Here is a 13,488-nt window from a genome sequence, read left to right on the forward strand (position 1 = left end):
TCTGTTCTCCCACTTAAACTTTCTTTTCTGTGACCCAGCGTCCAGCCCGGGGTCAAACGACACGATATGACCAGAAAATAGTCAAAATGAGTCATCCTCCTCCCCAAGAAAACGGCTATTATCCCACTATCAATGCCCGCGAGCAGGAATCAAAGCTGAGTCTTAAATACTCCGAGCTGGTGAGGGGGCTCTGTCTTAGCCATCATCACCACTTAAACTAGTAAAGTTAATTCCCCCAAGGAATCCAACCCGGGGCAAACCCTCCCCAACGGTACCACTGAGGGGGCAGCACTGAAACGTTTTGGATGACTCAGTCACCCGTTTCCAAATATTATCTAACTAGCTTCGCCCCCTCCCCTTCGAGTTCCCCCGCAGTTCTTTAAAGACCCTGAGAGCCTCAGTCTGGGCACACCTGGGCCTCCCCTCCTGCGATAAACCCAACTCTCTCGCTGCCCCACGCAAGGCGTCATAAGGGCGCTGGAAGGGAGTGGAAGAAGCAGACGGGCCGGAGTTCCGGCCTAGCAGACACCTGCAACCTAGGCCTGTGCCTTAGAACCCGGTTCCTGCCCCGGGATCCTTGCCCGATCTAGAGAAGCAGGCGCCGGGGGCGGTCCTGCGGAGGACACGGAATCTCGGAGTCCTCGCAGGCCGACGGATGGGCAGGGGTCGGGCCGAGGGCGGCCTCCTCACCTGCACTTACGTGGGCCTGCAGGAATAACCGCAGCACCAGACCCAAGACAATTCCCGACGCAATCATGTCGGCAAGAAGCCGTCCCCGCCGCGCAGGCCTCGGGGCATGGACGCCAGCGAGGGCGGGGCCGCGGGGCGGGGCGGGGCGGAAAAAGCCTGACTCCGCCCTTCCCAGGCCAGTCAATTCGCGAAGCCGTCCGCGGCCGCTGGGCGGGCCCGTGCCTCTCTTCGGCCACCGTAGTGGAATGAGGGAGCGGGGACTGGGGAGGAAACGGTTTCCCGGCAACGAGAAAAAACAACCGGAACCATCGGCTCCAGCTCTGAGAGAACGGAGAGGTGAGGCGGTTTACCCCATTTCCTCTTCGAAATAGAGACCTCGCCTTTTCCCTTCGTCTCAGGTATTTTCTCAGGATCTGCTCCCGCAATCTGGGAAGCCGAGGTCAGGCTGGGAACCCAGTAGCCCATTCTGCGAGTCTGAAATCCGAGACCCTCGACGACCCGCCCCCCAGGAGACCTGTGGTCCCTCTCCGACCTCCCTCCACTCCTCACGTCGGTCTAGGGTTTCTTCCTCTTCACAACCAGTGATTCAATGCTTCACCTCCTGTTCCGTAAAAAAAAAAAAAAAGAAGAAGGAGAAGAAAGTCCACAGATTCGGCGTCATTAAGCCTTCTAGACCCCCACCGAGACCCCTACCACGACTTCCGGGCTTATTCGGCAGTAATGGTGTCACATACAGGCCAGGTCCCTGAGTGTTGTTTGCAGACTCAGTAGCCCAACCCGCTGCTTAGCAGCTATCCTTATCTGGCCCTTGTATGCTAAGAGAGAAAACAAAACAAACAAAAAAGTAAAAATCCCAAACCTTTTGAGGCTAGAATTGCTATGTCGTGACCTTGCCCCCAGCTCTCTCGGCCCGCTGCCTCTTCCACAAATAAAGAGATGCTTCGACGAGGCATCCTAGGTCATACTTCAGAAGTGAAAGCCAGGGAAACGACTCAAGTCCGAAACATATTCATTCGACAACTTAGAGTAGTTTCAATGACTTACTTTTTTTTTTTAAGACCTTAAACAGGGTTTTTTCCGGCAATTTAAGATGAATTTTTAGCAATCATTCTCTAAATTCCTGTGGGATAGGAAAAATTACCCTTTTAAAGGGAGAGAGGAGAAAGTACTTAGTATCATAGTGAAAATTTGTGATTTTTGTAATTTTTAAAAAATGATTTCACCTATTAAATATTTTTAATGTTCTAATAATGGAAAATTTCAAAAACTTTTTGGAAGAAATTGACGGACTTGGATTGTACTGGGGGGGGAAAGGGTTGAAGTCCAGAAATTTGGGTGTCTCAGAAATAATTTGAGGTCTTAATTGTGATTATTTGAGTGAAATGAGACAAATTTAAAGACAGAACTCTTTCATGCATCTCTAGGTACAGTAGACTGGTCCTCCCAAGGAGATGTCGATTCCGTTTTCCAACACCCACTACCGAATTCCACAAGGATTTGGAAATCTTCTTGAAGGGCTCACACGTGAGATTCTGAGGGAGCAACCGGACAATATACCAGCTTTTGCCGCAGCATATTTTGAGAATCTTCTAGAGAAAAGAGAAAGTAAGCTTTTTAAAAATAGGCTTTAAAAAAAAAACAAGAGAGCGTGACTAAACGTTTGATTATGGTGAACTTGTTTAAGACCAACATCATTCCACAGAAATCCTTTATGAGGCAGGGAGCTTTCAACTAACAGTTCTTGTTATTTGAAACAGCCTTTGAGGGGCTTCCCAGGTGGCACTAGTGGTAAATTACCCAACTTTATACAGTAATACCGGAGAGTTAAAAGACACGGATTCGATCCCTGAGTTGGGAAGATCTCCTGGAAGAGGGCACGGCAACCCACTCTAGTAGTATCCCATGGACAGAGGAACCTGGCAGGCTACAGTCCATGGGGTCGCAAAGAGTCTGACACGACTGAAGTTGCTTAGAACGCACGCGGGTGCCTTGAATCACATTATTCACATTATTGAAGATTACCAGTTTATCACCCAGACCTGCTTTGTATTTCTCATGGACAGGTGGGGTGGAAGGGGGGCTCTTAAAAACACCCAGCCTAGCTCTTTTCCTGCATACTGTGCCTATGCCTCCCAGGCAGTTGACAGTCTCTTCTTCCCGGGAGGAGGGTTTGTGGTTTTCTTTATATTTTGACTCTCCTCACTTGAAAGTATTATTAAGTGTTGTAAAAAAAAGAATTTTATACTCAGATTAAATAAGTTGGTATTCGCAGGGGTATATGAAACTGTTCCTCAATAAAAGTACAGAGAAAAACTGCTTTGAAAAGTGAACTTCCAGCTTGGGAAAGTAATTTATATTCTTTTTCTGTATTTCCAAGGTCGCATACTGTCCAAAGACTAAGATTCATGCTAACTGTTCGGCTGAGAGCCAAAGCAGAGTTTCTTCACTTCCATAAGTAAAATTTCCAAATTCTCAGCTATTAAGTTTCTATTAAAAACCCTGACTAGAACAACCATTTTGTTTAAGCTGTTATCATTATGTTTGATAACAGTATTCCAACAGAGTAGTAAAGGTGCCCCAGGTGTGGCTCAAAGGCAAAGAATCCTGCTTACGCAGGAGACGCTGGTTTGGATTCCTGCATCAGGAAGATCGCCTGATGAAGGAAATGGCTCCCACTCCAGTATTATTGCCTGGGAAATCTTTGGACAGAGGAGTCTGGCAGGATACAGTTCATGGGGTCACAAAGAGACACAACTTAGTGGCTAAACAACAAGAAACAAATAGTCAAAGCAAATAAACATTCCATTTTAATCATTTTGCAGAGGGAGGAAACCTACCATGAGGCTTGAACTGAAATAACACCCATACACCCTACATGGCTCCACCTCCTTCTCCTCTTTGCTCTACCTTAACCAAGCTCAGAATCTCTGCCAATTTTCTGAATTGCTGGTCTTTTCCATTTCCGGTCAGTGTGAATATTTGTTACCCAATCTGGAACTTCATGCCACTAAAAAAATCTATTAAGAGAAATCATTTAGAGTAAGAGGTGAATTGCAATGAACATTTTCTTATTATAACAATTTTACAAACACGTGACTAAAAAGTCTTTGTGTATTTGATTTTGGACCTCAGAAACATCCCATTACAAAACCATGGGAGTCATTTGTCACCAGATCATGATAATTAAAGTAACTGGTGATTCAGATTGATGGTCTCAGAATAAAAACTTTCTAGCTAATAAAAAATGGGTAAAACTATTTTGAAAAATGTTAAGTACCACACCCATTTCCACTCATATAAATGAGGTGATACAAGGATCAGAAGTTAGCCTTTCCAAAAAGACAGAAAAGAGTCCTCTAGCCTAGTCTCTCACAGAGTGCAAGAATTCCCTTGCCAGCATTCCTCATAAGTAATTACTCATCTTAATCTTGAAGATTTCTTTGTGACAGGAAATGTTTTAGTATATGACATAAAGTGGTATCAAACCTCTAGGGAAAAGGTGGGCTTTTATTAAATGATCTTGAGATAAAGATGTTAAAAGATTAAATTGGATCTATTTCTTACATCCTATACCAAGATAAAGTTTCAAATTGATCAGAGATTTAAACATTTTAAAAAATGAAACCATACAAATACTGGAAGAAAGTATGGATGAATTTCTCTGTAACATAAAAGAGGAAAAATTTTTGCAAGCTAAGTTACTATACGTTAAAAATCCAAAAGCAATTAAAGAAAATATTGATAAAATTGGCAACATAGAAATAGATTTTTACTTTTACAAAAATCACCACATGGAAAATAAAACTACAAATGACAGGAAAAAAATTTGCAGATTCTATTACAGTGGGTTAATCAATATACTGAATAAAAAGCTTGTCAAAATCATGAGAGGAAAACAACAACAACCTTGTATTAAAAATGGGCAAGTGATATGCGCAGACAATTTGCACAAAAATAAGTGCAAATGACTCACCCTCAACATATGAAAATGTATTCAAAATAACCCATGATAACAGAATAACAGAAGCCCAAACCAAAACTACAGTGAAGTTCCACCACCCACCAACAGGACTCCACTCATCAAGTTGACAAAAAGCCAAAAGTGTGTCAATTTATTGTAGGCAACACTAGAGAGGAAATAAGCACTCATATACATTGCTGGAGGAGATACAAAATGATAACAACCACAAGGAGGGGACTTAGCAATATCTACCAAATTACATCTATTTTTACCTTTGACCTGTATTTTATACACTTTTCATTGTATTGTTACTTGAGGAAGCAACCCAAATATTCATCATAGGGGATTTTTAAAAATAAATTTGAGTAAGTCTACACTACTAATAAATGTGCAGCTGTAAAAAACAAGCAAAAATGAAATGAGGACGATCTCTATGATGCTATAGAGTGACCTTTAGGGCATACTAAGTGAAAAAAGTAAGATAGAAGAAAATATGTTTAGTATGTACCAATTATCTAACAGAGGTATTGATATGAATGCATAACTGTTCACTTATATTTTTAAATGGAGAGTAAATCTTTCTAAAAATTAGTTTTTACCCCTACCAGGAGAAGGAAGAGTGGAGGGAATAGCATAGAAGCTAGACTTCTCTGACTATATCTTAAATCAAATCATGTATGTTTAACATCATTATAAAAATAGAATTAAAATTGTATAGCAATTTCTAAATTTAGAAGTAAAATGAAATAAATGAACCTAACTGGTATTAAATGGGTAATATGACCACAGAAAAAAGAAATTATTCATGTTACTTTATAACACAGTGCTTTGTGCATTCCTGATGGATATAGCCTAAAAACAAAATGATGTTTAAAAAAATATATTAAATTGTTTTCATCACTGTTAATAATATTACAGTATAGTTATTTCAAAGTTTTTATAGATTGTAGGACATAGCAAATAATTAACTATCCTATTGGTATTAGGAATAGGATTTTTAGTGTAAGAAAAAGTACATACAAATACAAAAATGAAAGAAGTTAATAAACTCCCATAATTCTAAATTTGAGTCAAAAAGTGTCAGTGTGACTTCATGGTGTATTTTCTCTTTAAAAAATGACAATATTATTTTCTAGCTCTATACAGTTTTTTAAAGGCCTCAAAACAGTGAGCAGCCCAGTACCAGTGAGCCCTTGGTCCCTAGACTGTGGCTTCTAACTACCATTTTCCAAAAACCAGGGCTTCCTGGAGAACTAACCAGTCCGGTGAACCGAACAGAAAGTATGCAAGATGAGCCTCATCACCTTGTTGTACCAGAAAGTAAGAAAACTATCAAGAATTATTAGAGTTGTTTCCATAGGACTCAGGGAACATCTGAACACCTGAATAAGCTCATACTGGCCAATTTTGGACAACTAGAACATCAGTAAGATGAATAAATGCAGGGGATTGAAATTCATTCCATTTCTTAAATGTTCATTAGTTCATAATTATTTACTGGAAAGCAAAACAAACAACAACAAAAAACTCCTTGAGAGGATCCTAAGGAACTTACTATCTAAAAATTGGTAAATAGTCAAATCTCTAACCTGCCTTTACTCTGAGAACTGTATTTCAGAGTAACCAAATAGGTAAAGTATTTTTTGTTGCATACTCCAGAAACAGAGAAGTAATAATCAAATTAGAACACTGCCATTTTGCTATCCCTAAAGAAATTATCTAAGCGAGTCTTCATCAACAGGCCCATAAAAACAGTGAAAAAGAGAAACAACCAGATATATATTTCCTAACAGAATTATACCATGCTACCTATAAAGTATTCTTGGAAAAAAAAAAAAAAACCTGAATCAGATCAAACCTGTAGATCTAACTGGAAATATACAGGAAATTCAAAGGCAAGTGAACTTGTTAAAAAATCATAATGGGAATGGAATTAGAAATATCCAAACTGTGGAAAACTCCAAAGGAAAAATGACTTAATTTCCTCAATAAATAAATGGCAAGGAAAAAATGTGGGGTGGGAGATAGGGAAGTTTCAATTAAAAGGGATTTAAAAGACATTACAAAAGGTTGTGCATTTGGGTCCTGATTTGAACAAATCAACAGTAAAAATAAATAAAAATACACTAGATAATGGAGCTTCCTAGGTGGCTCAGAAGTAAAGAATACAACTGCCCATGCAGGAGATGCAGGAGATATGGGTTTGATCCCTGGGTTGGGAAGATCCCCTAGAGTAGGAAGTGGCAACCCACTACAGTAGCTTTGGCTGGAAAATTCCCTGGACAGAGGCGCCTGGCTACAGTCAATGGGGTTGCGAACAGTGGGACACGACTGAGCAGCTGAGCACAAGCAATACTAGATAATGGGAGGAATTTGGATATTTGATGGTATTAAAGAATTATTGCTATTATTTTTAGGCGTGATAATGGCATTATGGCTTTATATCTCAGAGATGCATGCTGATGCAAGTATTTAATAAATGAAATAGTAAGATGCTTGGGGTTGGCTTGAAAATAATCAGAAGAAAGGGCAGGAAAATGAATGAAGTTACAAATAAGAACAATCATGAGCTTGTAATTATTGAATCTGAGTAATGTGCACTTGGAAATTTGTTATATTATTCTTTCTACTTTCTAAGTCTGAAATACTTCATAATGAAAAGTTAAAGAAAAATTCTATTTAAATATAAATTCTTCTGTCTACCTGACTACATAATATGCCTACTTTTTTTTAAGAAAAAACTTTTCCCATCTTTCATTTTTCCAAATTTCCTCACTATTCACCATTTATTTTTATACATTTATCTTATGTTTACTAATACATAATAAGTTTATATAAGTATATAATAATACATTTCTATACTGATATTTAAGTAGTGGCATTTGTTCTCTACCACTCCCATTTTATTATAACTTCTATGAAAGCATCAAGTAGGTTTTTTAACTGCCTGCCTTTCTAAATATCCTCAAGGGTTCATCTGATGTTTAATTCATCATCATCACTGGTTATATCTGCAGCACTAGGCTCTGTACAATGTCAATAAAATTTTCAAGGGTCAGTAAAGGACCTATAATTTGAAAAAGAAAGCAGTTTATGTTACTAGTCTGCATTTACTTTAATGAACTTCAAAGTAAGTCTGGAATTATATTTTTGTTATTTAGAAACCAGCTTTGATCCAGCAGAATGGGGGGCTAAGGTTGATGACCGCTTCTATAACAACCATGCATTCAAGGTATGGTCCTGATAAGCTTTTGGATTTGGTTAATACTTCTCTCTGTCTCCAGTACAGAGATCGCCTAATCATGAATATTGTGAAAGGCATTACAAATATCTTATGAAGTCTTTTTAATTGTGCTATTCTTAATGGAAATAAATTCTTTTCTAAGGTATCTGAATCGTGTACCATACTGAGCTTAAATTTATAGATGATCAACAGGAAAAATGTACTTGAAAGAGATAGAATAATTACTTTCACTTATTGTGCAAATGTTATTATCACAGTGCTTATCAATAGCAGATGTGCAATAAACAGTGGTTGAACTAATGAATGCTATTTCATAAAATAAAACACATAAAACAATTATTCATTATTGTTGATACCTTACAAAAGACTGAATAGAATTAAAGATGGTATAGAGCCTTCTCTATTAAGCCCATCTATTCAGAGTCTGAACCCATCTTCTCAGTAGCATTCTCAGAACCAGTCTTTCTCAACCAAGGCTCCTCGAAATAATTAAGCCCTAAGCCTAAGGCATCCATTGCATGTCAGGCATCAATGTCTCTCCTTTGTATCTAGAATGATTATGTTTATGTACCATCCTTGGGAAAACTGAGAAAATAATCACTTAAAGCATTCTATGTTTTATGACTCCAATGAGAAACACTGGTTGAGAAAGGCCATGTGTAATCTAGCGTCTTTGGCACCAACTTGGAACTTGGTGGAAATTCAATCTCAAGCTCTACCCCAGGTCTACCAAATCAGAAGTTAAATTTTAACAAGATCCACAAAGTAACTTGTAGGTACGCCAGAATCTGGATGTAGCCTGAGAAGCACTACTTTAGACAACTACGATAATACTTTAGCCATGAAGCATCAGCAGGTACTAGAATTAGAAAACAAAGGTCAAATTTTGATGATATTACAGAGTAGATTTGGGGGATTTTCTGGGCAAATCCCACTGAGACTTATTCTGTGAGTTCAAAAGTGAAGTTCCATCCATTTGTGCCTGCCAGACATAGAGGTGTTCTTTTTATTTCCATCTAACTAGATTCTCTGTGTTCCTTTTTTATTGAAAACAAAGGAATAATGTTGAAAATTTTTTAATCTTAAGTCACATAGCAATTTTAGATTAATTTTTCTTCTCTTTTGAATCCTAAAGGCTTTATTTGATTAGCTTATAAGTCCTTAAATTTATGTTTTATGAATTAAAGAAGCTCTCCCCATAGGTTGTGAATTAACAATGCTGCTCTTCTGGAGGAAGATTTCAGTAACCATGTCAAGATAGAACTGGTTTCCTTTTTTTCTATTTAAATCCTTCCCCACAGCAAAACTTACTTTTTTGACTTAGTTTTTACTTTGCAAACTTCATTAAAAAGTCAACTTGACTTCACATTATGGAACAAAATAGGATTTATTTCATTTCTATTTGAGGAACTATTGGCATCTCTTTTTTATTCTTTGTTCAAGGTTCATTACAGCATCATATGAAGTTTTAGTATAAGACAATGGCTTGTTTTTAATATAAAACAATATTACACACATTCCAAAAGCAGAAGGTCAAACTTTTTTTAACCAGTTCCTTGGTCTTATTATTTGTTTATGCTATTCCCTTGAGAGTTTTCTTTGTTTATCCAACCAGCTTTCTTTGTTTAAAAATATGTATTTAATTTCTAGTACTTATCAATAATTTAATCTTTAATCACCTTTAAAGAGTTTGATCCAAGACTTTATTGTTTTGGAAACATTACCTATTTGGACCTCTCCCCTCTCTCCAGGAGCAAGAATCGCCTGAAAAACATGAGCCTGGAAAAGAAAATTCTCAGACATCTGTGAAAGAGAAGACAGCCTTAGTAAGTTATATTTTCCATGTACTGTTGGGTTCCTACAAAAAAAAATGACTTCACTCAATTTAAAATTATACTTCAAATATGAATCCAGTCTCATCCATATTGCTAAAATAATGAGAAACCTGTATGCAGGTCAGGAAGCAACAGTTAGAACTGGACATGGAACAACAGACTGGTTCCAAATAGGAAAATGAGTACGTCAAGGCTATATATTGTCACCGTGCTTATTTAGCTTATATGCAGAGTACATCATGAGAAATGCTGGGCTGGATGAAGCACAAACTGGAATCAAGATTGCTGGGAGAAATATCAATAACCTCAGATATGCAGATGATACCACCCTTATGGCAGAAAGTGAAGAACTAAAAAGCCTCTTTCTTGATGAAAATGAAAGAGAAGAGTGAAAAAGTTGGCTTAAAGCTCAACATTCAGAAAACGAAGATCATGGCATCCAGTCCAATCACTTCATGGCAAATAGATGAGGAGACGGTGGAAACTGGCTGACTTTATTTTGGGGGGCTCCAAAATCACTGCAGATGGTGATTGCAGCCATGAAATTAAAAGACACTTGCACCTTGAAAGGAGAGTTATGACCAACCTAGACAACATATTAAAAAGCAGAGACGTTACTTTGTCAACAAAGATCCATCTAGTCAAGGTTGTGATTTTTCCAGTGGTCATGTTGAAGCTGAAACTCCAATACTTTGGCCACCTGATAAGAAGAGCTGACTCATCTGAAAAGACCCTGATGCTGGGAAAGATTGAGGGCAGGAGGAGAAGGGGACAATAGAGGATGAGATGGTTGGATGGCATCACTGACACAATGGACATGGGTTTGTGTGGACTCTGGGAGTTGGTAATGAACCGGGAGGCCTGGGGTGCTGCGATTTATGAGGTCGCAAAGAGTCAGACGTGACTGAACTGAACTGAACTGAAAATAATGATTTTGCTTTCTAGATAACTAGCAACAGTGACGTACTAACTGCTGGATCATTTTTAGCCCTGCCTCTTATAAAGAAAACTATTCTTCTGCTTATAAAGAAAATCTTATTTTCCAAGATTGTCAACAGATGGGAAAAATCTCCCCAAGGGGAAGAACAGACCAAAATCACAGTCTCAGCCTTGATCGTTCAGATTCCTCTTCCACTGGGGGAACTTTTCACTAATCGAGGCTGCCCCCACCACACAGTGGTAAAGGTTCAGACATAACAAAGGAAATTTGTTATGGGGAAATTATTCTCATGGGGAATTACTTATTACAGTCAAATTAAATGGCTTCACTCAGTGAGTCCTACTCATCTTCCATACATTTCACTGTACAAAATTCTGCCTAATGGCCTACATCCAAGCAATAGTGGGTTAGGCTCCATTCACCCTCAAAATGCTTATATTCAGTGGTGTGCTAAAGCTAGCTCTTAAGAGACAGTTGTGCATGTATCTACACCACCCCAAATATCACTTTGATATTTGAAATCAGCTATAGTGGGAGTACTAAGATCATCATAAATATTACAGATCAGGACTGTTTTTTTCTGAAGAGCCAGTTGTTAAACATTTACTATAAACATATCACTGTCTTATATGCTTCATTGTCCAGATCCAAGAGGACCAAGCCTAGTGAGAAGAACTCACTGTCTATAGTGTTAAAGGCCAGACTTCTGAGTTTCTTTTCATATATTAATGTCCCAGTTAATTACCCAATAATTGAAACCCAGGAGGGTGAGAGTTTTCCTTACAACCTGTATAATTCATTTCAGTGCAACTCCATCTGCTTAACATGAGCATAAGATACACTGGGAGGTCAGGAAATAAGGGAAGGAATATCCTTTCCTTACATCTCTAACAGATGCTCTTACAGAGGTTTTTTGACTTTGAATTTTGGTCCCATTGATTTCTGACTTCAGCATAATTCATTTGTCCATGTTAGGGTATCATCTCAGAGAATTTTATACCAATCTGTTTGTATTTTAATAAATTTCAAGAGCTGGATTTGCCCATTTGTCATGGGCGTGAAGGGGTTTAAATTAACCCAAAGGTCCTTTAGTAGGAAAATGAGTAAATTAATCAAAGTACATCAATGCAATGGAATACAACAGTGCCATTAAAAAGTGGGCAGAATTATGTAGTGAATAACATAGAAAAAGAGAGGCAAGATTCATTGTCACATGGAAAAAGTAGTTGCAGAACATTGTGATTAGCATGATCTCATTTCTTTAAATAAAAAGGCAAATATATACCCATATGATTACATTTGATATATAGAGAAATTTTATAAGGTTATATTTACTTCACCTATAATAAGTTACCTCTTAGGTGTAGAACTTTGTAAGACAGAGAAAACCTTCACTCCCACTGTACTTAAGTTTTTAAATGTGTATGTATCACTTTTAAAATTTTAAAAATATATTAAAAGCTGTATGTCTATTGACCTGTACACTGAAGATGTGTGCATTTCACTATCTGTAAATTATACCTGTTTTTTTGGAACTATATGTAAAAATTCAACTAATCATGTTAAAACTGATTTTGTCACATTAAATGGATTCCTCTGTGGCATTTCATTTTAAATGTATGGTTCTGATTAGCTAATCATTGAAAATTTAAGAATACTTTAATCCATTTTGTGTAATCACCATTCTTTTGAACAGCACACTTACTGTTCTTCTTGGCATTTTTACCCTGCTTCAAGGATTCTGAGTTATTTCCCCCCTAAAAAAAATGTTAAATAAGAAGCTGTTAAATAGGAGCTATTTTGGGGGGAAGAAATTGACAGCAATCTTTTATTGCAGAGACGCATCAAAAATTGACAAAACAAAATGCCTACTATTTTGGCATTCACTATTTGGTACCCCTATGGGCTTCCCTGGTGGCTCAGCAGTAAAGAATCTGCCTGCCAATGGGAGACAAGGGTTCAGTCCCTAAGTTGGGAAGATCCCCTGGAGAAGGAAATGGCAACCACTCCAGTATTCTTGCCTAGGAAATCCCATGGACAGAGGAGCCTGAAGGGCTATAGTCCATGGGGTCGCAAAGAGTCGGACACAACTTAGTGACTAGACAACAAGGACGACATTTGATACATATACAATGTGATGATATGTAAAATTCTTTCAGGAAGCAACCCATCTCAACTGTTACATCTCTAAATTGATTAAATTTAGGCATTTATTTTTATGGCATCAAAATATGGGGGATGTTTAAAAGTCTCTTACTTGTTCTCCTTTCTGGGAAGGAATCTCCTGAAGAAGACAAGGATATGGAAGAAAATGCTGCTCTCAAAATCCAGGCAGCCTTCCGGGGACACTTGGCCAGAGAGGAGGTAAAGAAAATGAAATCGATTGATCTTGAAGAAGAGAAAACAGAGGAAAACAAGTGAGGAGACTGGCTTTACCCCACAGAAAACAAGAAAAAAATCCAAATCCATCAACCTTGTTGTGATTGTCCTTTTTTCTTAGTAAGTGAGATTTGATGTCATGAAATAACATTTGTTGCTGTTGTGAAAAATCTGTCGTGAGCATTTGTTTAATAAACATGTCATTGAACACATGCCTCTTGAAGATTTCTCTGATATCATGAGTCTTATTTATACTACTCCCAAGTATATGTCTAGAGGCCCTTGGATTTAGAGTTACAAAGCTGGATTTAGAGTGTCTGGCCTAACCATTATCTAATGAATAAATATTCTCTATCACATCCCTGAAAATTAGTCCTTTGTCTCTTGTTTCACTCCCAGTAGTAGAGAATTTCACTGCCTTTCGAGAATAGTCCATTTA

General features: G+C 38.0%; 2 protein-coding genes across 11 annotated transcripts in view; one reads left to right on the plus strand and one right to left on the minus strand.

Annotated features, from left to right (window-relative positions):
* SIAE (sialic acid acetylesterase) overlaps window positions 1-816 on the minus strand; it is a 38,103-nt gene extending 37,287 nt beyond the window's left edge. For 6 of the 9 annotated variants that reach the window (XM_069565669.1, XM_069565666.1, XM_069565673.1 and 3 more), the window contains exon 1: window positions 691-814. In XM_069565669.1, coding sequence (XP_069421770.1) covers window positions 691-757 — 67 coding nt within the window. In that variant the 5' untranslated portion in view covers window positions 758-814. Of the gene's footprint in view, window positions 1-690 lie in introns of all 9 variants that reach the window. The other 3 variants (XM_069565671.1, XM_069565672.1, XM_069565670.1) reach the window with 1 other exon arrangement.
* On the plus strand, window positions 566-13,261 carry SPA17 (sperm autoantigenic protein 17). Of its 2 annotated transcripts, none has more exons than XM_069565676.1 (5): window positions 566-1,026; window positions 2,115-2,295; window positions 7,813-7,883; window positions 9,647-9,721; window positions 12,948-13,261. In XM_069565676.1, the coding sequence occupies exons 2-5, from the start codon at window positions 2,142-2,144 to the stop codon at window positions 13,089-13,091; spliced, it is 444 nt and encodes a 147-aa protein (XP_069421777.1). In that variant the 5' UTR covers window positions 566-1,026; window positions 2,115-2,141; the 3' UTR covers window positions 13,092-13,261. The 2 variants fall into 2 exon arrangements, with proteins under 2 accessions (XP_069421777.1, XP_069421779.1); XM_069565678.1 differs by having other exon boundaries at window positions 967-1,088.
* The last annotated feature ends 227 nt before the right edge of the window (window positions 13,262-13,488 follow it).

The sequence above is a fragment of the Ovis canadensis genome, chromosome 21 (assembly GCF_042477335.2).
Source record: "Ovis canadensis isolate MfBH-ARS-UI-01 breed Bighorn chromosome 21, ARS-UI_OviCan_v2, whole genome shotgun sequence".
Lineage (NCBI taxonomy): Eukaryota > Metazoa > Chordata > Mammalia > Artiodactyla > Bovidae > Ovis > Ovis canadensis.

What these genes read in the sequence shown, in the direction of transcription:
- SPA17 (XM_069565676.1), top strand. Translation starts at nt 2,142, where the DNA reads ATGTCGATTCCGTTTTCCAACACCCACTACCGAATTCCACAAGGATTT. An exon ending in TCTTCTAGAGAAAAGAGAAA is followed by an intron (nt 2,296 to 7,812) that starts GTAAGCTTTTTA and finishes TTTGTTATTTAG; the next exon opens with AAACCAGCTTTGATCCAGCA. An exon ending in ATAACAACCATGCATTCAAG is followed by an intron (nt 7,884 to 9,646) that starts GTATGGTCCTGA and finishes CCCTCTCTCCAG; the next exon opens with GAGCAAGAATCGCCTGAAAA.